Raw genomic sequence first — 22,786 nt, forward strand, 5'->3', positions numbered from 1 at the left:
GACAGCGCCAGAATCTGGGATTTCAGCTGAGAAATCCAGCAAGTTCAAACCTGGGAAACTGGTTTTTAATTATTTTCCTTTTATCCCAGTAAACCACAAGAAAGGCTGGATTCCCTGCAACTCCTGCTGTGCTCCTCCCAGGGAGCTTGTGCAGGTGTAGGCCCACACTCCTGCAGCATTTGGGGGGATGCTGGAGTTGTTGTGGCAATACAATATTAAAGGAGGATTAATTAGATTTATGCTATTTATTTGGGCAGCTGTTCAGTAGATGAAAGGAAGTCTAATGCAAATGAAATGAATAAGCCTGAAGAGGCCAATGTCCAGTCACAACTCCACTCGTGTCCCTCAGCACAGCTGGTGCAGAAATGGGCACATTCCTTTGGCAAAAATGAGGCATTTGAAGATTCCATCAGCTGAGCTTTCCCTTTCAAGTGTTGCCAGTAGATGCACAACATATACATGTGCTTTTAAAAGACTTTTATTTTGAACTCAAGATGTGAATCTATGGCATTAAGAAAAGCAGAACAATCCTTTATTTAGCTGCACCTGCACCTTAATGCCTAATGAGTTTAGCCTGATGGAATCCAGACCTCAGGAAGGATTATAAATTCTCATTTGATTTCATTTACTTCTAAAATACCTTAAACCAGCTGCACCAGTCCAGAATCCAGCCCTTCTTTCTCTATCAGTTTTCCTAGTGTTGAATCTTTTGCTGTCTTAAGTGACTTTATGCTATATAATGATACTGCAATAGTAATAAAAAACAGAGAGCAGCTTGGAAAAAAATCATGTAGTAGAAGATAACTAGCACATAAGCTTAAAAGCATCAGATTATGAGCACAACTTTCATAAAGTTCTTTTGGCCCTGGAGGGAAGATTTGGAACTCACTCTCGGACACCAGAGGTACCTTTAGCCATTTCTGTCTGTTTTGTGTAAACACATCAGAGATGCTCAGGCAGTGACCTTCCCAAAATTACTGACTCAGGCTGTTTATTATGAGTAGTAGCTAATTTATCAAATTATTTAAAAACATATTACTTTGCTCCAGCGTAGATACTGGAATGCAAGGGAAAAAATTGATCCTGTTATATCTCGAAATGATCAAACCATTGCATTGAAGAATTAGTGAAACAGGATTTGATTTTAATTTGCATGTCCTCTGCGCATGCCAGCTGCAGATTGAGGTGCCTGTGCCCCCAGCAAGCTCTCATTTTCCTCCAAGTCCTTCCCTTGTGGGCTTTCTCCCCATTTTAGGTTTGCCTGTGGCAGTCTCTCACACTGCCTCTTATCTCCCCTGGCTGGATACACTTTATTTCTGACCAGATCTGCTCAGCCACTTCTCTCTCCTTCCTTGGGGATGTTTCCATTTGCTCAGTGTGTACAAGCAATCAGGGCAGGCTGCTGGTTTTTGCATCAGTGATATTTTGAGACCTGCTCAGTCTCAGAGCAGGTTGCAGGAAGCACCTTGGGCCCCATTTGTCAAGTGTCTGGACTGGGGGATTATTTTTCTCAATAAACATTATTGCCACTTAACTTTTCTCCCTCTTTGTGCTCTGCAACCTCTTCCCTCTTGAGACACCCATCACCCTCCTGCTTTCTCCTCCTCCCCTTTCTGTGCTGTGGCTGCCACCCCGGCCTGATCCTCATCAGGAATCCTCCCCAGGCTGCCACTATCTCCGTGACCCTTGGATGCCCTGGCAAAATGTGTGACTTGCAATTCACACCTAAGGCTGGCACAGCTTTCCTGGGAAGTTGGCCTGGCCAGATGCAGCTCCCTGGTTCCTCAGCACTGGGGAATCAGCCTTGCTGTCTCCTGAATGACAAAGTCAGTGAGCAGTGTGATGTAGCCATCATCTCTGCTCAAAGGGGGGAAAGGAAAATGTGCTCCTGCATCTTCCCATACCTCCCACAGCTGCACCCAGAGGATGTGGGGGATGTGTTAGGCAGCAGCATGCCTCTGCTCTCAGGCTGTGTCATTCCACACTCTGCAGACAGAGGAAAGAAAGCAGGAGAAGTGATGAGCTTCTGCCTGTCCTTTTGCTCACTGCTCAGTTTGGCTGCAGGGACATTTCTAGAGCAGGGTGTGGAGCGGAGCTGAGGCTGCCTTTGGGTGCTGTGCACTCACCTCAGCCTGCCCTGTGCACCCAGGGTCCCTGCAGGAGCTGCTGCCCAGGTGCATTTTCAGGTACAGAGAGACACAACAGCCCTGCTCTGTCAGGGATCAGCACCAGCCTGGGTTAACCCCGATCCCAGAGCCAGCACGAGAGCTTGAGACATCTGTGATGGCCACAGCACTGCCCAGCTGGGGGGACACAGGATTTACAGCATCAGCACAGTCCCCAGCTTGCCTCTCTGGAAAACAGCCACCCACAAGGTTTTGGGAATGGGAGAGCTGGTGGGGTGAATCCCCAGCTCAGCACTGTCCTGGGTTCCCCCTTTGCTGTGGGAGGAGGAAGAGAAACAGGAGAGCCTGGAGAGGGAGGCCCTGCAGGAGATTTCCTTATAGTGGATTCCAGGAGGATGAAGGTAGAAATAGAGGCAGTCTGTCAAAAGGAACAACTTCATGAACTCCCATTTTTTTTCTTTTCCCTGTCACCCCTCCCTGAATTCGCCATTCCCTCACACCACTGAAATCCCACAGCAATCCTCAGTGCATTACAGCAGCTGCAGATGGATTGCAGCTCCATGTGCTGCTGTGTTTCACGTGACAGGGCTGTGAATAAGGTATTCTGTAGAAACACAACTCTTCCCTGCTTATTTAACTTTGCTTTCCCCAGATACACATGCAGACACAGCAAACAGCACCAGGAGTCACACCACCATGGGTCTGTTTACTATTAGGAGAGTTTTGTGTTCTCAGAGCAGTCCCAGGTGTAAATTTTTCACAATACCTTTCATCTCGTCTGGCTCTGCTTTCAGCAGAGAAACCACAGCCTGAGCGGGCACCCATCAGGGCACACTCGGGAAAGAAAATGGATTACCTGTGCTTAACCTGCCCAGAAACTTCATGGATGTTCTTTAAAATGAAATGGTTTTACCATCCAGCATTGCCTCAGAGTGTCTGCAGAGAAATCCTAGCAGGGAACGTCTCTGAATTCAGAGAGCAGCATTGCACGATTCCCTCTGTCATTTCCTCCCCAGTGACTGTTTCCCCCTTTGCCATCTACCATACTTGGGAATTTTAACTTAAAGGACTCCTGGGTGACACATGGGGCGAGAGGATGTGGTGACTCTCAGCATCCTCTGGTCCCCACACACATTCCGTGGTGGCTCCTGGGGAAGCAGGTGGTTCCCTGCCTGGCCTGGGTACCACATGAACCCCAGCACTGGAGGAACACCAATTTAGGAGCACCAGGAAGGGAGAAACACCCATTTCTGTCCTGAGCAGCCCTTGCTAGCTGAAGTTTGACTGAGTCAGGAAGAACTTGCTGCTGTTTGGGAGATAATTAAACCCATCTTCCCTCACCCGGCTGTTTGCACACGCACAATGATACCATTGTTCAGAGTCATGCAACACACATGCTGACATTAAAGTGTTTAATCTTGTACTACAGTATTCCATTATTTTTTGGACATCTGTACATGATAGAAAGGCTACGTATTAAGGGATTTGTTGACAAAGAAATGGCTAATGCTGATACATGTGTGGACTGAAAGGATCTTTCCAAGTTGTGTTCTGCAGTAGGGAGGCTGCTGCTTCCCAGGCCTGAAGCCTGGCACAGATGTGATATGCACTGTTGCTATTACCACTTTTCAATTTATAACAAGGAGTCAGTGTTCAGAAGAATTTTGGAAGCTCCCTGCTGGGTTTGTGGCTAGGTGGTCTTGCTGGCAATACCAGCTTCATGCTGAAAGCTGAACAAATGAAGTGATGGCTAAAGGGAGAATATTAACTCCAGAGGGTTTTTTTTTCCCCTTTCGAAGCAAAAATGCTCACCCCAGATCACTTTGCAGAGTGAACACTAAAGAATTTCCAACCTCTGGGTTTGGGGATAGGGATTTATGGAGCCTGGTTTTCATCTTCTTTGAAATTAGTGCATTAGTCCTGCTCTCCACCCATGGATGGGGCAGGACTTTGCCCTGGCAGACACTGAATTTACCATGCAAGAAAGAGTTTATCACCTTCTCCTCCCTCTCCCTGGCTGTAAAATGGGTCCCTGAGCAGGGAGCAGCTGGGTGCAGGTTCCCTTCTGCTGAGCTCTGCCTTGGCTCAGAGCAGCCCCTTCAGCAAAGGGCACACGGGGACAAGGCACCAGGGCAGGGCTTGGGCAGATGAGCCCAGAGCCCCCCAGGCATCTGGGGGTGCTGAGCCTGTGGCACAAGGACAGGCTGTGTTTTCAGAAGGGGCAGGATGGCAGCAGTCCCTGGTGATGGGTTGCATTAATGAGTTATAGAAAAACCACAGGCTATTTTTCTAGTAAGCTTATGTCACAGATCAGAATCTAGGCTGTATTTGTTTTTCCTTAGGTTTCTCCAAAAACCTGCTCTAGCTTCTAGATGACTTGGAGAGCTGCAGATATTCCATGTAAAAGGCCTGCCAAATACTGTTTTTATCACTCTTCAAAAAAAATATTTAAAATATATCCCTTCACACACCCCAGGACATTTGCTCTACTCCATTTATAGAACTCCCAATTTATATTCTTCAACTATTTCTCCAATTATTTCTGTAACTGCTGCTTTAGCTGCCTAATGTCAGCATGTAAATCATGAAGCCGAGAGAATGAAACAGATGAAAACCAATCACAGAACTTTGCATTCCCAAATTCTTGTCATTATAAATTTCCTGCCACTGCCCCTGTAACTCTTGCTGTCAAGGACAATGAGGAGGGAAACTTGTGCCTTTGCAGGCTGTGGCCTGGCATGACATTATTGCAATAATCTTTATTATAGTCCCCCTTTTCCTCAGAAAAATATAAGGACTGACCTCACATTTCTTGCTCAATCAGGCGCCCTGCTGAGCCCAGTGGGCTCTTTCAGCTGCACAGACCGCTGGATCCTTCCCCTAATTGGTTTCCTCCTTCTTGAACCTCAGCAACATAAGGAGAAAAGGCCTATATTTCATAAGTGCCATGGTTTTATCCACCAATTTAGAGACAAAGAAGTGCAATTTATAGAGGGAACATTTAATGCCTCTTCATTAGAAACCCATCAAGAGGTCTCGAATTTTGGCATCCTGATAATTTACAGCTCAATTTCACAACCACCAGCAGCAGCCCCGAGCCCCAGGGGTGGCCCTGGCCTCCCTCCTGCCGTGCTGGGAGGTCCCTGCTCCTCCTGCCACGCTGCTCTGGGCAGCTGGGACGGGCCAGGATCCACCCAAAGGATCATCTTTTGGGAAAGGGGACATTTTTTTCCAGTTGGATACACTTCCCAAGGGAGACAGGAGGGTGAGGCCCGAGACAGGAGTGGAGCTTCCCTGTGAGGCACGGGCCGGTGGGGCTCAGGTGGAGCTGGTTTCTGGGAATCTCTGCACTGAAATGATGCAAAAGAGCTTCTGGAGCTTTGGCTTCGGTCTCAGGGGGTGACGGCGGAGGGAAAGAAAGGTAAATTTTCTTGGAAAATTCAGACAAGACTTTGCACTGCTGGATGCAAACGTGTCAGTCAGAGCTCAGCTCACTGAGGCCGAGATCCACCCTGGATCTCAGGACAGTCCAGGCAGCCTCAGCCGCCTCTGAGGAAACAGAGCCCGTGTTCTGTAGCTCTGCAGCTGCTAGAGAGAAGGCAGGTAAAGACTGTCCTACCCTCTAAACTCACCACACAGGTAGACTCTGAAAACCTGTGAGACCTTCATGCCAGTGTGGCAGAGTTTTTTTGGCATCTGAATCTCTGAGGGGTTTCTCAGGCAGCTGCTGATGGCTCAGCAGCAGCCTGGCTGAGAGGCTGAGGCAAGGGGGTGCTGTCTTTTGGAATCTATTTTCCTTTGACTTATCTTTCAGTCTCAGGAATTCAAGACCTTTAATCTATTTGAGATTAAAGTCCTTAACAAATCCCTTCTGGCCTTTTTTGGGAGCGAAGAAGTTACAGACACCCTACTGCACATTCCTTCTGGTGCCTTTTTCCATTGTAAATGAGAAACAAGTAGCTCTAATTGTTGTAAGCACTGCAATAAATGAGACAACTGCTCTCAAAGTGCCTTATAAAAACAATTAACATATTATCAGGTGAAAGCGTTTACAAGAAAATTTAAGTTTTTACTTGTTTATATATTCAAAGTGCGTTCTAAGTGCATCACCCAAATGTGCCAGGGAGGAAGAGGTGTGGAATTACCAAAGCTTTCCCAGTTTGGCAACCTGAGAACAGAGTCTATTCATCTAATGTTGAGTTTCTTTCTGAAAAGCAGTTTTTTGCATCTTCAGAAAAGAAGAGAGTAAAAATACCTAAGCAGAGAGATTGGCCTCCTGTGAAATCCATTGAAATTAGTGAAAATATTTCTATTGACTTCCCTGGCATTTAGATAAGCTCTTTAATTCTTCAATAATAATTATTTATTTATTCAATAATAATTATTTTTAACACTGTCATTCAAAAACACTCCAAGTTGTGCCTCACCATAATCCTTGTGTCACAAGGCAGGCCTGGCTACCAGCAGTCCCTGACACCACCCCAAAGGTCCAACCACGTTTGCAGAATTAGCTCAGGGTGGCTTTGCACTGGCCAGCAGAGATTCACAAAGGGGCTGCAAAGAGTTGGAGTTAGTTTATTTCTAACCTCAACATACTTTGCTGTGAAAATGACCAAACGTGGGATCAGTTGGTTTCCAGCTTTATGTTGATGTGTCATTTGCTTTGGAAGTTTGGGCACCTGGAGTGATAAATCAGGACCTCAAGGTTTTCTGTCCACTATTATTTTTTTGGTACAGGCTTTAACTGTATTGCTGCAAGTTCTAAATATCAGCAGCCACACTGTTTCATCCCTGCCTGCTAATGTTTTTAAGTTCTGTATCTTCAGCACACGCCAGGACAAGCACCCAGTATTTGTTGACATTTTATCTCCAGCTTTCCCATATTTTTGGATCTGATACCTGGCTGCTTCACACCTGAGCACATGTACCCATCCTGTTTGCTTCAACCATCCCTGGCAGTTGCACAACTGTGTCCTGCCCCCTCTTGCATCACCATCAGCCCACAACAGAGCCTTGGAGACACAAAGGGCTTCAGAGGGCTGGGAGCCCTCTCTGTGTCAGATAGAGCAGCACTCAGATCCTGCTCAGATAGCAAGGCCAGGCTTTCAAAGGTGCTGATATATGGCTTGCATATTTGTGACAGGTGTGGCCAAGCCACTGATAACCACCAGCTTGAGGTATTCCTTGTTTTGGCTGCATCACCTTAATTGTTCCCCCACGAATTTTGGTGTCTTGCTTATTTTCTCATGCATCTGATGTCCTCCTCCATCCCACAGCTCCCATTGTCTCCACCTTTCCCAAGGACTGTGCCAGGGGGAGTGCCTGATGATCCTCATCCCCCATAGCCCCAATTAACTGCCGCACTCACCATGCCAAGGGTTGTTTGACACCAGCAGTTTTTGAGCCCTGTGTTAAATTAGGCCTTTTAGCTAGGCCAGATTAAGCCCTGTGTTAAATTAGGCCAAATTAAGTTAGAATTTGTCTGCAGTGGTTGTGCCTCCAAAGTGCAATACTGCTTCTAAGAAAGAGGAGAGGCTCTCACGCATCACCTGGGAGTGACTTTGGAATGTTTTTTAAGGAGAGGAAATGCCCTGTTTTCCCACAGTCAAGGCACACACTCTGTTTCATAGCAGAATTATTTTTCAAGGGTGTTCTTCCTTTTCCTATTTTACAACCTTTGATTGCACATCCAGAGTTTTGGCTTCCTCTCCAAGCAGCTGCCTTGCCAAGGCATTTGAATTGTGAGCTGGAATTTCCAATGTTTGAAATTAGCATCTGGGCTAAAACCATTCACCAAAGCCTTTGGGTAGTAGATTTGTGAGAACTATGAGCCTGGGACAAAGATGAGTTGAAGTTCTGTGGGCAGAAGGGCTATGAAGCATATCCAGCAAATAGTCAAAATGCTTGATGTGTTTTAAGGGAGCATTTAACATTAATTTAACATCAATGGCGAACAAACAGCTGAGATTAAATCCTTCAAGGATGACCAAAAAGTTCTTCTTATGGTCATTGTGCCAATAGGGATCATGGATTTTATACATCTAATGGAGGAACTGTAAAATCACATCCAAAGAGCTGCAGCAATTCTCTTGAACTGTTTCAGTGAACACTTAAAATACCAAATACCACTATTCCCCCTTGCCTTTTTTTTTTAAGCTCTCCCCCCACTCTCCCCCTTCCAACTCCTCAGGTAATTAACTGGAAATGACCCAGTTGCAGCATTGTCAGAGGTCTAACACCCATCAAACCCAGGAAACTCAGGCTCCTTGAATGCTCCCCTGCTTACCCCGTGCTGTTGTGCTTAAGGTATTACAGGGGTCTGCAAAAAGTGCTTGATCAGATATACTGTACCACATGTTCCCAAATACCAACACACAGCAGCGTGACTTGGGGATAGGATTTCAGCCTTCATAATGAAGAGTCTTGCTTTTATGAGTTCGAGTCAGACCCTTAACGTTATTTTAACATAGATTTTGGTGTTTAATTATGTAATAAGATTTACTGCAGTCATCTAACAGATGTTGATTCAGGGTCAGTGTTTCTCATAAATTAGTTCTGAAAGGATTTGTTACTTCTGGGTCAGCAGATAGGTCCAGAGTGCAAAGAAAAAGGGGAAAAACAATAAACACTGAGTTGAAGGGTTTCTTGGGATTCTTTCTTCAGTTACATATCCACATATTTTCATGATCTTAATGACTATAGCCACAGGAATGTTTGCTTTAACACTAAAGATGGCTCAGGCCAAAACCCTATATCCAAACATCTGCAAAGCATGGGAAAGTTCAAACTTTGGGGCTCTTTATTTTATGACCCTGGCTGTTAATTTTTCATACTAACACGACACATTTTTTCTAGGGCTCAGCAGTGGGAATTGCTGTGAACTTTAGCAGCACCCCAAAAAGTTTCATCTTCATGTGCATGTTGTCAGACCTTGTGTATAAAGTGCAGCTAAAGGCCAGTGTTGGTTGATGTAGCTGTCATCGCACACATTCTGAAAAACTGCACCCACCTTCCTCTGGAAATTCAGCCTTCCCATGTCTTTGGAAGCAAATCATATTTGTACATCCTACTGCTAACAGCTGCAACTAAACCCACACAGCATTATACTCATTCTTCTACATTTGTGGTTAAAGGAGGGATTCCATATTAAAAGTATTTTTCATTCCATTTTAATTTAGTTGCAGATAAATTCCTTTAAAACTGAAATTATGCTCTTTATATCTTATTCTGTCAGGAGTACTTTGGAGGAGAGGGATTGAGGCTCGTTTAATAGTGCTGCTAGCACGTCCAGGGCAGTTGTAGCCTGCCAAGTCTTTCACAAACACTGGTGAATATTCACAATATTCCTCCACATGAGACACTAAATGTCGCCCCTTAGATGTTTTAGTAGAGGTGCAACAGAGACTGCTCAACACATAAAACCATTTGCTAAACTTAACCACCTTTGCCTTGGAAAGTGTAGAGGTTTCATACCTAAAAAGCTCCTCTAAGATGAATCCCAGCTATGAGTAAGAGCTCTGCAGCATTTCCCTGAGCAGCAATCACACAGTGGCAAACTGGACTCCTCACAGAAGGGATGTGAGAGAGGAGGAAGAGTCCATGGCCAGAGGCTGAGCCTCAGCCAGCAAAGCAGCTCTGAACCTGCTCCATGCTTGGACACAGCCCTGCTCCCAGAGCCTCCCCAGCTCTGTCCCTGCCATGGGGACACCCTGCCCAGGGCTGATCTGTGTTTGTACCATGCAGAGCTGTCAATTTAAACAGCACTTTCCAGAGCCGGGCTTGAAACTCCTCTTTTTTTCAGGAGTAATTCCCTTTAAGTCAATGGATTTACACAATGGATTTGCTGCTGCCAGAAGCAAATCAGGCCTGTAGGAAGACACACATTCCTCGCCAAGGAAATCTCAGAGCTAACTACTTGAATTGTGCACTCGAGCTGCAGAGAGGTCAAGTGGACAGACGACAGGACGGGGACATATAGGAAGTCCCTGGTTCAAACCTCAGCTCTTAAAATGTCATGCGTTGTGACCTTGGGCGAGTCAGTTCATCCCCTTATAGCTCCATTTCCCCCTTTCCCTTTGTCTGACTTGTCTGTTTAATTTGGAATTTGTTCCAAGAAGGGTGCCTTGCCTCATGTGTTGGGCTGGGGCACTGACACCTCTCCTCCCCCTTGCTGCAGGACTGGCTTGAAGTCTCACTGACCCCCTGCTTCCGTGCCACAAGCAGGGTCACAGGGGACCACCAGCTTCCATCAGGGGACAGGCAGGCCTGTCACCCCGTGGGACAGCACACATCCCAACACCGGCCTGGGAGGATCTGGCACTTGCTATTTCACAGTCAGGGTTGGGAGGTGGAAGGAAGCCCTCACTTTGAACAGTTGCTTCACAGCCCTGATCACTAAAGATCCTTTAGAATGAAAGCTTGGACCCTACAGAGCGGAGCCGAGAGCTTGTGATGAGTTCAGCTGGCACCAAATGTGGGTCACTGGCATGAAAAGCCTCAAGGGCTGGAATTTGTGTCTATAGAGTGTGGGTATGTGTGTGTGTGACTGTCAGGAGCAGAGCCAGGCCAAGAACCAGCACTCCTGAAAAGCCCCATCTGTTTGTCTCAGCTCCTTCCCACAGCAGCTCGGTCGTTATCGGTGGCAAATGTCCAGAGTCGCTTGTCAAGCACAAAGCTGCCAAAAATCATTAAAACACAATGGCCCCCTGTGCCAGCCAACTGTAAAACTGTTCCAAAGGAACCCGATAAACACATATATGCCCATAATAGCCCAGATAGAGGCAGGTATTTCCTCTGTGCTTTAGTGATCTGAGCAGCCCCTGAGATGCTGCGACCAGATATTCCCGCCCTTCTCTGTTGTGGCAGCTCAGAGGGTGTTTGCTGGCGAGGGGAAGGGGAACAAAGCAGGTGCCTAATGGGCTGTTTTCTGTTCCAGTGGAGCATGACAGAGAGTTCCACCACCAGCGCTGCCACTACCGAGAGTTCAGGTTTGACCTCTCGCGGATCCCCGAGGGGGAGGCGGTGACGGCGGCCGAGTTCAGGATCTACAAGGATTTCATCCGCGAGCGCTTCGACAACGAAACCTTCCAGATCAGCGTCTACCAGGTCCTGCAGGAGCACCCGGGGAGGTGAGGCACCCACAGGGACACCCTGCCGAGGGCACAGCTCCCTGTTCCTGCAGGGAGTCACGGCCAGGGCTCTCAGAGAGCCTGGTGCCATCAGCACCAGTGGCTGGGTTTGGCACTGGGGCGTGCAGGAGATCCCAGTGATGCTGCTGCTGCAGCAGCTCCTGAGTGTTGTGATTGGGCACAGGTGCCCTGGGAGCCTCCCTGTGCCCCAGGGAGCATCCCCAGCACTCCTGCTCTGCTCTCTGGGAGCACTCAGTAGCCTGGCCGTGTGCTAGTGCAGAAAAAGTATCATAAACCAGGAATATCTCAAGATTTCTGGAAGTACTCCCCCCTTCCTCCTGCCTCTGATGGATCCTGAGGTGGCAAAGCCAAATACTTCCTTTGGAATTGTAGCTTAATTACTAGCCCTTATTATCAAAGGCATTCGAGCTCCCTAATTAACAAAGACAGATGACACCATGCTTTTTATATTGACTGATTGTTTTGCATGTGCAAAACTACAAGATGAGCTATTAAATCCCTTCCAAGCAATTATTAATGTATGCCAAGCTCCCTGACAAATCCTCCAGGGAACGTGAATAAGAACATATGTTCAATTTTCTCATCTGGTTTTAGTTCCAATTAATCAGCAATCCCAAACCACTTATCAAAGGCACTTAGTTTCATTTACACAGATTTCTTTCACATACAAATCCTACCAAAAGTGAGATTGCATTTATTTATGTGAAAAGTATTTACAATCACATTCTGGTCAGAAGTTATTCTTTAGGACTACTAAATGTGGGCTAATAATACTACAGTTCTAATTTAGGTTTATGAAAAGAGAAACACTAGGGATTTAAAAAGTGGAAAGTCCAAAAGGCTAAGAAAAAAAAGTATAATCAGGACTCTGGCTTTATAGTTTTATAAGAACTAATAAAAATGCAGAAAAAATTGAAATATATCAGGAAACCTTGTCAACTTCTTTTTTTTTTAATGGTGAGAATTTCTGCCGGCTTTGCTGGATGGTAAAAATATTTAACCACTGGTGTGTTTTCTTCCACATCTGAAATTCTGATTTTATAGCTTAAAACTCATGGTTCTCCTGGCATTTCTAATGATGCAATTATTTGCAGTGTTTGGGGACTGTGCTAAAACAAATCTATTTTTATCAAACAGTGGTAATTCAAACTGTGCATTTGAACCAGGTCTTCCTTAAAGGAGAAGGCAACAAGCCAGAGCTGTGCACAGGACCCATCAGATGTCCTGCTCACCCTAAGCATTTCAGTTTATTCCCTCTTAGGCCATTCCAGAGGCAGCAGCCTCCCTTTACTGTATTTCTTGAGAGGGCTATTTAGGTGCCAGCCTGCAGGGATGACTTTCCAGTCTTTGGAAGAGCAGAACCTGTAGATGTGCTGGCAGAGGAGGAGGCACCGACCTGTGTGCCAGGGCACTGGGGAACTGCCAGGAACCTGTTCTTGGGTTAATGACCCTCCTTCCTCACCACAGGCCAGGGCAGTTCCCCCTTGGGTCCTGATGAGTGAGGTGCCCACAAGGAATCTCACTGACAGAGTCAGAACGAGGTCTGATATCTTAATTTTACCACGGTGCATCCAAAACTTTGTTACAGCTTTGTCTAGAGAGGATGGGAAGGTACTGCTGGGGAGCAGCAAATGCTTCTGCAAACTCTCTCCTCCACTAATTCCTACTCCTAAAGGAAAAAAAAAATGTATGCAAAGGGTGGGCATATACATCAACCACTGTCTGGAAGAGGTGAGGAATCTTGCTAATTATACAGATGTTCCAGCCACAAGACTAGATGCAATTTTACTGCATCATATTCACCACAGCAACAATGTTTTTAATGAGTGCTCATGCATATTCCCCTTTTGCATACATTTTGGCACAGGCCATGGCGAGTTTTGAACAGTTTGTCCTGAAAAAATATTCCTGTTGGTTTGGATTGACCAAAGGTAAAAATATTGTCACTACCATTTGTAAAAATATTTGCTCTTTTTCTGCATTTTTCCACTGACATTTTCCACCCGGCTCTGTCACAGCCCAGTCATCCAAGTCAGTGTGTCATTGGGCAAGTGGAGAAAGAAAACAAACTCTCTCCAGTGTTGATCAAAAAACACCCATTGACTTTGATGCTTCCTTGGCTGTTTGTCTCATCCTGAGCTCTGGAAAGTCAGCCCCATCTGACGTTGTTAGCAACAAGAGCAAAACAAAGCCAAACCCTCCCCCCCACGCAGGAGGGAAACCTCTGCTGCCTTCGGGTTTCCTTCTGCCAGGGCTCTCCTGACACAGGAGCACTGCTGGAATCGCCTCTTGAGACCTGACCCTGAAATTCTGCGGGCTGTGCAGTGCCCGAGGCACAGCAGCTCCTGCCAGGGGCAGCTCAGCATCCTCTCACACAGAGCAGAGAGCAGGACAGCTCCCAGAGTACAGGGAAAGCTCAGGCTGAGGGGGACTGGAGAGATTTTCCTCTGTGAGATGTGCTGCAGGCAGGGTTTTCAGTGAAACCACAGAAGAGCCTCCAGTTTGGAGGGTGTGATGGTGCCCTCAGCTCACAGAAAGCAGAGGTATGAGCAGCTCAGCAGTTAATGACTTCACGAGTTCAGGCAGGTTGGAGGTATCTAACCAGCAACATCTCTTGTGTGCACTTCATTGTCAGTGAAAAATACAGGCTTAGGTGTTCCCAGAGAACAGCTGCACCCCCAGCAGACTGCTCCTGAAATCCTGCCCCCCAACAGCTCCATGTTTGCAGGGTGGAACCTCTCCCCCATCCACCTGCTCAACCTAACAACCAAAAGTGAGGGCCCAGCCCTCCCTTTGCAGCAGATGAGATGCCACTAGACTTTGAACTGCCAGGAACTACATCTCTGTCAGACTGGAGATATTATTACAGGTGTTTGTAGGAAATCAACAAATGATCAAATGGTCAAATATTCTTTCTGACTTTTCCAAATCTTTCTTGCAAGGCAAGCTCTTCAAACTGGCAGCATCTCCTCGATAAAAAGGCGTGCACAGCATTCTTTAGGCACACAGCATCAGTTATTCACTTTAGGCAAACAAGTACATTCATGAACAAAAATGCCCCAAATATCACAAACACTGATGATGTTTTAACTGGTATAACATGCCTCAAAGCTTTCAAGTGCATAGCTCAAAGTCCAGTGACTCATGTCCAACTTCTGTTTGGACGTCGTGGCTCACTCACCCAGCAGCCTGGGAAGGTGTTTGACAAAGCCAGTTCCTGACTTGAGAGCAGCAGGACATCCAGTCCAGGTTTGAGGTGACAAACTCCTCAGTGGGAGCTGAAGGTGGCCATGGGGAGCCAGGGGCTGCTCAAGTCTCCTCCCCCTGGAAAAGGAGGGAGAGCAAAGCAGATCCCAGTGCTCAGTCAGGGCATCCTCCTCAGTTAATGAACCTGGAGCTGCAGAAAAAATGCAAACTGTAGAGCTGCCCTAAAGCTCAGAGCTCGATCCTGCTTCTCTGTCTGCACCTTTTGAAGCTGAAATACCTCATCCCAGAGTTACATCTCCTATTTCCTTGGACTCAGCTCTTGCACTGCAGAGTGAATCCCAGCCCCTTTGAAGTCGATGGGAGTTTTGTTACTGGAGAGAATAAAACCAGGTACTTGACCAGCCTTTGGTAATTGAAATGTAGTTGTTACATGTTCACTTTGTGGCCATTATGGATTTCAGGGCTTCAAAGGCAGTGATTTGAATGCTCATGTTACCAGCCCTACAGAAAAATCAGATCTTGCAGGATGCATTCCTGGGTTTGACTTGCAGCTGGAACCCTTTAGCTTGAGCTTCAAACTACAGCACTGCTGCAGCAGATCAAACCTGAGCCCCTCTCCAGACCCCTTTCTGCCATTCACTGGAGTCTGGTTCAATGTTGTGGGTTGAAACATGTAATTCTAGTACCTAAGAAAGGCTTAGGCCCACCCACCCATAAAGCAGATGTGCCTTCTTTTTGGGGCTTTTTTAAGTGCCAGTGTGAGCATTCTGAGGATGGTGCAGCACAGCACAGCTGGATTTAATGATGTGCCCCAGCACCATGACAGTATCTACAAATACCAACAATAAATTTGATTATAATTTTTGGTGACTTATCAGTCATTTATCTCAGCAAGTAACGAGGGAACTTGAGAATAGAGATCCTGCAGCTCTCCAAGAACAGAGTGTATCTGGTTTTCTCCTTCAGACCATTCCTAAAAGCCACTGCATGCAGCCTGCAAAACCTCTGACAAATCTTGAACTTAGCAAGGCACAACTCTTCACAGGCACTTGAGGAGCTGCAGGAGGCATTTTGCATACCCCAGTGGGTCCTTGCAGGGGAAGTGATGCACTGATGAACAGCCCCTCAATGCTGAGCAGAAACAGCTGTACAGAAAGTGTCAGAGATGTGTGTAAAACCTCATTTCTCCCAGCACTGTTTTTACAACAAGCTTCATGTTTAGGAAAGAAGTTGCATCTCAGTAACAGACCCCTATTGCCACTTTTAATCAGCCTTTGAGATCTAGATCTTACCCTTCTCCAACACTGTCTAAGAAAGGCAACCCAGCTACTTGAAACGCACAAAGCAGAATTAAGAATCTGCTGCAATTTTAAAATGAATTTAATTTTTCCCCTAGATTCAGCAGAATTTACACAGATCTGTTTCACTACCAGTACAGCCACTTTTCAGGCCAATCCTTGGAAAACACCTCTAGCAAACTGAATTCCTGCTGTGCACATCCCTTCACCTGGCAGAGCCCCTGGGCTGTGCTTGGCTGGTGGCTCCTGCCTGGAGGCACGGGGGGAGCTTTTACCAGTGGGGAGAGCTTTTACCAGTGGGGAGGGAGAGGGAAGGATAAGCAGGGGATCCCAACACACAGGGAAGGGAAGGTGTGGGAGGAGGGCTGCATCAGGTCTGTGTACAGAGGGTGTTGCAAACGTGCCAGGGAGAGGCCCAGGGAGATCCTGGGGCCCTCTCAAAGTAGGAAAGTCTGAAAAATATTTTCCTAAGCTTGTCTTTGGACAGCTGCAGCTGACTTTAAGCAATGACACCAAGCAAGCTGGAATCTGGATAGGGCAGGTTTTTAATCCAAACAGATGTCTTCTAACCCCACATCTCCTCCCACCCTGCCAGGATGCCCTTTCTGCCTTCTCCTCCCTCCACCTGCTGAAACCTGGACATGAATAACCCCTTCCCCATGCCAGCTCTGTCCTTGGGCTGCCTGCTGGAAAACTTGCCCTGTGCCTGCAACCCAAGCAGCCCCTCTAGGGTTAGAATAAGAGTTGAGAGGAGAGGATTGTGCTCCTGCCTTAGACACTGTGGTTTACATGCTGAATCAAGGAGAATTCAACATATCCATGCCTCAAGTGTTTCCCACTTTAAAACAGAAGCAGGAGGGTTAACCCACATTTGTAAAGCCATCCAAAGGCTGTTGACAGGTGCCTCTGTATGGTTTCTGTTTAAAGCACTGATATTGGAATTCCTGCAGGCAGAGGGAGGCATCAGGGCAGTCCAGCTGCCAGGGATGTTCTTTGGGCTGAGGGATTCCCTGACCCTGATGCAGGCAGGGACCAGAGCCAGGGGAGCCCGGGGGCTGCTCCCAGCACAGAGTGCTGCCTGGTCACAGGAATCACCTTGTCTTACAGTGTAATGGAAATTGTCACCTTCACTGCTGCTGTCTATCCTTTTTCCCATTTATTTTTATCCCACTTGGAAGTGCTCATTAGTGTTTACTGCCACTTGTAAGCAGCAGTTTGAAATCACAGGGCTGATGAGCAGGATAGGGACAGTGAGTGAAGAAAACAGGCGTAAAAGCAGGGATTGTTTGGCAGGAGGGCTGTCCTAAAATAGTGTGGACCTTACAGCATTATAGTCTATAAATGCAGAGTTTTATCTCCTGTTCCCTTGCCAATGCAGAATTTCTGTCTCTGATGTTTTTATCCATGTTCTCCTTGTGCCCCAACTCACCAAGGCAAGTGGTTGGGGCAGATGCAGCACTTCTCATTTTTGGGTATATTTCTACTGTTTATGGCTTCAAACCAAGCTGTATCCCAAGGACTAAAAAAGTACCGCAGCAAAAAGCAAAGAAGCCATAAATATTATTTTCATAGAGCTTCATTGTTATTCTTTCTCTTGTTTCAGAATTGCCATGTTGCAACAATTCCCTTTATCCCACACCTTCCCTTCCCTGCCTTATTCTCTGATTTCTGTGCTCACCCCACAACCCTCACTTCTTCCAGCCCTTTTCTCTTCACTAAATATTTGTGATCCCTTTCCTTACCACCATCAGCCCTTCCACCTCCATAGCTCCAGCTGCTTCCCAGACACGATCTCACATGCATCCTGCCCAGCCACCCTCACGCTGCAGTGCTGGTTACTCAGCCCTGAGCCCAGAGAACAAGTTCACTCAGGAAGTTTCACAGACCACACAGCACTTACATGACCTGTAGACAAATTTTTTTGGGAGTGCTTTCTAACAGGAGGTGACTCTCCTGTCTGGCATCCAGTGTGAGACACTACCAAAGACATCAGCAGGCAAATGCCAACCTCCTGTCTTCATCTCAGGCTCCACTGAGAGCCTGGTGCTTGAGACAGGCGAGCAGAAAGCCCCAAATTTTATCATTGCTAAAAGCTCTGACACTCCCATTGATGTCAGCTCTTTGAACACTGAGCCATTTTGATGTGGTCTCAACAGAACATACTTGTGGTCTGGACCCAGACTTTGTAATTTATGTAACCCTAATCTAGACATTAACATTTCCATGTCCCAGCTTAATTTTTCTGTAAAAGGAGGATCATGTGCCTTTCCTATCTCTTGCTCTGGAAAAAGAGCAAGTACAGTTTCTTGCATGCACTGAAATTCTAAAATGAAGGAACTGAATGCAGGGCCTGGAACCAAAGGGGTTTTTTGCCTCCTTGCTGCAGAGCCATCACTCACACTGCTCCAGGAACATGCACTGTGAGAACACAGTGGGAAGGTGAGGTACAGGAGTGAGATGTGCATAGAAACCTTTTCTCTTTGGGCTCAGATCTTTATCTCTCAGCTAAAACCCAAAGCAGCCACATCAGTTAGACTGAACCAGCGCTGCCTTCTGTGACAAGTCATTAGATGGGAGCCCTCAGAATAAATGTTGTTTAAGTCTTAGCAGAACAACATTTCTTTGCTGTGTTTACTGTGTCTTGTCCAACAAGGATATCTCAAGGGCTGGCTGCCTATTAGCTGGTGATTTAATGCTGTTTGCCTGTCTTTGGAGAGCAGGACATTCCACTTAAAGGAGGTTTTCTTTTTGAAAAGAACAAGAGGTTTCTTTTCATCTGAACAGGAGCCACATCTCAGGAGCCTCTGCTTGCAGCACCAGTGAGGTTCTGCATCCCACCCTGGCCGTGATGGTGGGCCAGGGCAGAAAGCACTAACCCAGGAGTGCTTGAACTCCTCCAAAGGGCATCCAACACGGGGCTTTTTTGGGGTCCAAATGTTCCAAGTGTGTGTGGGAAGGACATTTCCCTTCAGTGGGTCCCTTTGATCTCTCTCACTTCGGGCTTCCCCTCCAGGCCTATTGTTTGCACATTGCTGTAACTACAGGAAAACAAATGTATTATACAATTTCCCAGACTGACTCACCCTGGTACTTGAGGCCTCATGTAGTCTGCTTACCCTGATTGCATCATGTCAGCATGGGAAGCTTAAAAGCTGTTTTTTCTGAGTAATAATACTGCAGCTGAATAGTAGCTAAAACAAAACAAAACAAAAAATTATCATGATTGCTACTATCATCAACCTGCAAAACTACAAGGGGAGAAAACCAAGCAAGCCAAATCCCTGTTAACCAAACCTTGTGTGAATCATGAGTTCCAGTCAGGGGCCATGCTGAAATAATGGACTATGTGAATAAAACACCCTTTACTCCTGGAAACTTGGCCTCAGCCACTGGGACGGGCCAATCCATGCAACTGCCTGGTCCCTGGCTCCTGTGGGATGTGTTTGGGTCAGTGTGTTGTAAACAGGGCAGGGTGGGAGGTGTCCTGCACTGTGGGAACGGGGCCACTGCTCCTGGGTGGGGATGGAACCCCAGGAGATTTGTCCTCTGCTTGGAGTTCAAGCTTCTTGCATTGCTGTAACTAATGTGAGAGGGGTTACCACGTCCTGTTTAACTTCAGATTTCCTGGGAGCAAAGCTGACTGAGCTCCCAACACCTGCCTTGAGCATTGCTGCCCCACAGCCCCTCCTGAGCCACCCACTTCGGCTCCCAAACATCCCCTGAACAATCCCACAGGATCCCCCCTCTGCCTTAGCAAGGAGGTGGTGCAGCAAGCCCAGCTCTGGTGTAGGGCTTCTGCCACAAACCAGAGCTTTGCTTGAAAGCAAGCACTGATTGCACCCTCAGCAGCACCGGCTGCATATTCAGCCATGGGGTACCCAAATCTCTCCTGCTTTAGGGAGGAAACACAGAATCCTCTTACACCCTGAGCCTTGTGCTCACCTGCTCTGCAGGAACTCATTTCAGAAATTTACTTTCATGCAAGCCAGCACAATCAGAGGAGTGTGGTGACACCCCTTAGCTCACAGAGGAAAGCATCACCTCTTACACACTCTGGCCCACGAAGGTTGAAAGGAAAGATAAACAATAAAAGCATTGCAAAAACCTCTCCATTCCTGTTCTGTGTGGGGCAAAAGCTTCTAATTTCTTGGTATGTCAAAGGGAAAAGAATCTCTAAAAGCTGTGAGTCAAAAGCCCTTATGCCAACAGCTCTCCTCAGATTCATCTCTGATCACTTGATGTTTCATGCAAACAACAGGCACCGTGTAAACCAAGCTGAATATACATATTTGCACTGACAAATCTATAGTGACCAAATTCATAAGGCCTTTTAAAGCTTTGAGGATGTGATTAAAGGGTTTTTCAAGGATAGTTCTTTATTCAAAAGGATATAATTACACTTGAACAAGTTATCATGTTTGTTCACTGCAGGCACAAAAGCAGCTCTTAGAGGACTTGTCTAGACACTTCCAGCACTTGTCTTTGTTCTTCTTATAAAGTAATTTTTTATAAAAGAACTGCAACAGCATCTGATTTTTAATCTGAGTTTTATCTCCTCCTTTTCTGATAAAACTCCTTCCTTTACAGAACCTGTATTTTCTCAAATTTTAGTTTTTCAGAAATTTGCCAGGAAACATCTTGTAAGTCTGAAATAATTTCACCTTTTTCAAAAGAACAGAATCTCTCTTTTTAGGATCTTTTCCATTTTCTGATATTATTTCTTCAGCTAGAGTAACCCAGCAGTGGCCTTTAAAAAAAAAAAAAACACCCAAGCAATGAATTGAAAAAAGATTGTGACCCACAGCAGTGCAGAGGGTTATTGCCTCAATCAGTTATCTGTAACCTCAGATGAGCCAATTTAAAAAAAAAATGTATTACATATGATAATGTATGCACACCATTGTTCCAGCTGGCTTGCACCAAGACTACAGTTATGCATAAAAGTCAGGAAATTATGTGTGGAAAGGCTAATGAGCAGCATTGTCTGCCCAATTACCGGATTTGCATATGCAAACAGTAATTCCACAGATCTGGGCCTGGCAAAAGTTTTTTTGAAGTTGCATCAGGAGCTCAAGGTTAACAGCAAAGTAACCCCAAACCAGCTCAGCTCTTCTTCAACCCATCCTCCCATTTTTGAAGAGAATAGAGGAGAAGTTTCACCTGAGGGTGGTTGGAGGGCAACACAAACCAGCCCAGCTCTGCCTATCACTGAAATCCCAACTCCATGTGCTGCTTAAAGAATGTTTGTGGAGACTCCAGTGGAAATCCTGGCTAACTGGGAATTCTGCTCTTTGTTTCAGGGATTCAGACCTGTTCCTGCTGGACTCCAGGACGATCTGGGCTGCAGAGGAAGGGTGGCTGGTGTTCGACATCACCGCGACCAGTAACCACTGGGTGGTGAATCCCCAGCACAACCTTGGCCTGCAGCTCTCCGTGGAAGGCATTGATGGTGAGTGTCACACCCCAGCAGAAACCAGGGACTCTGTTTCATGATTCACAGCCAGGGGAGGCACTAAATATCATGTGCTGTAAGTACAGCAGGATTTTGATGCAACACTTTATGCTCGGGCAATCCTCAAGGCTTTAAGTGAAGTCAAATATCAAAGTAAATCCAACCCATCCTTTCATTGTATCTGCAGTTACATGATTTGTAATCATGAAGCAAATACAGTCTATTAAAAAATAATCATACAAAATAAGTGAACTGAGAGCCCTTTTCCCACTCTCTCTGGTCAGGCTGCCTTGCAGGGCTGCTCCAGGAAAGTGTCAGCTGTCTTTAGCATGTTTGATTTGTGGCTGACAAGGCCTTAGCAAAAGGATCACAAACCCATAATTTGGATTTAGCAGCAGCACTCAGTATCTTGGGACAGAATAATCCTTGATATCACCTCTGCATTGCACAGCAGCACCCAGACATCCCTCAACAGCAACAAGGAGAAACATTAAATTTCCCACTGCCACACTCTCCTTGCCTTATTTGGAAAGAATTGATTTAATTCTACAGAGAAACCTACTAATTGTCTTTTACCAAAAATCAAATTATTCTAGAGCCCAAGATGAAGTATGATGATGAAATCATGATGATTATCAGGGATGATAATCAAAGTTTTGTACAAAGTTATCAGGTATGGTGGTGGCAATATGCAGCAATAGGCAAAATGCCTCCAAACATTTGTTTCTCTCAGCTGAGGTATATCTGGAACTCTGTCAGCATTTCATACAAGGCATTTTTATTTTAAGCTAATAACCTTCCAGTGGGAATTTAGTGTTCCTATGGGCTGAGTTTTATGGCTCCTTTTATAGGATCACTTCAAATTATAGGTTGGTGAACTTGAAGAAACCCCTCTAAAGAATGCAGGAAAAGCTAATGCTAAGCGGATTTGGGCTAAAACAATTATAATGTAGGACTAGTTAATGTAACTTTTACACAGAGATATAAAATGAAGTTAGCTGTGCTGAGCTGCTCTTGTCAGAAGCAGCTTTGCCCATTAAGCCCTGGTCTTTGGAGGGTGGATGGCATTCCCAGGAGTTGTCCTGGCTGCTGCCAGGATGAAACCAGGATGAAACCAGGACAAAACCCTCACCAGTCTGTCGTGCTTGCAGGACAAAGCATCAACCCCAAGCTGGCGGGGCTGATCGGGAGGCAGGGCCCCCAGAACAAGCAGCCCTTCACCGTGGCCTTCTTCAAGGCCACCGAGGTGCACCTGCGCAGCATCCGCTCCACGGGCGGCAAGCAGAGGAGCCAGAACAGATCCAAAACACCAAAGAACCAGGAGGCATTCCGGGTCTCCAACATTGCAGGTACAGCACAGCTGGCTGGGACCGCGGCTCTGGCTCTGGGATGGTGTGGGAATGGTTTCACCCACGTTATCTGTTTGTTGTCCCTTTGGGCACCACTGGTGTGAAACCGTGTGGGGTTAGGGTTGTTCCAAAAATGTCAGCTTCAAAGAAACGTTCTTTTCTCTATGTTAGATTGAGGGGTTTCTTAATTCAAATTTTAAAAAAT

The 22,786-nt window shown here is 46.3% G+C and overlaps 1 protein-coding gene across 1 annotated transcript in view; it reads left to right on the plus strand.

The window, feature by feature from the left end:
• BMP7 (bone morphogenetic protein 7) overlaps positions 1-22,786 on the plus strand; it is a 40,888-nt gene that overhangs the window by 12,955 nt on the left and 5,147 nt on the right. Inside the window, exons 2-4 of the mRNA XM_036395979.1 lie at positions 11,062-11,254; positions 21,081-21,229; positions 22,384-22,581. Of these exons, the coding sequence (XP_036251872.1) occupies positions 11,062-11,254; positions 21,081-21,229; positions 22,384-22,581 (540 nt within the window). The remainder of the gene's footprint in view (positions 1-11,061; positions 11,255-21,080; positions 21,230-22,383; positions 22,582-22,786) is intronic.

Source organism: Molothrus ater, chromosome 17, assembly GCF_012460135.2.
Source record: "Molothrus ater isolate BHLD 08-10-18 breed brown headed cowbird chromosome 17, BPBGC_Mater_1.1, whole genome shotgun sequence".
Classification (NCBI taxonomy): Eukaryota; Metazoa; Chordata; class Aves; order Passeriformes; family Icteridae; genus Molothrus; species Molothrus ater.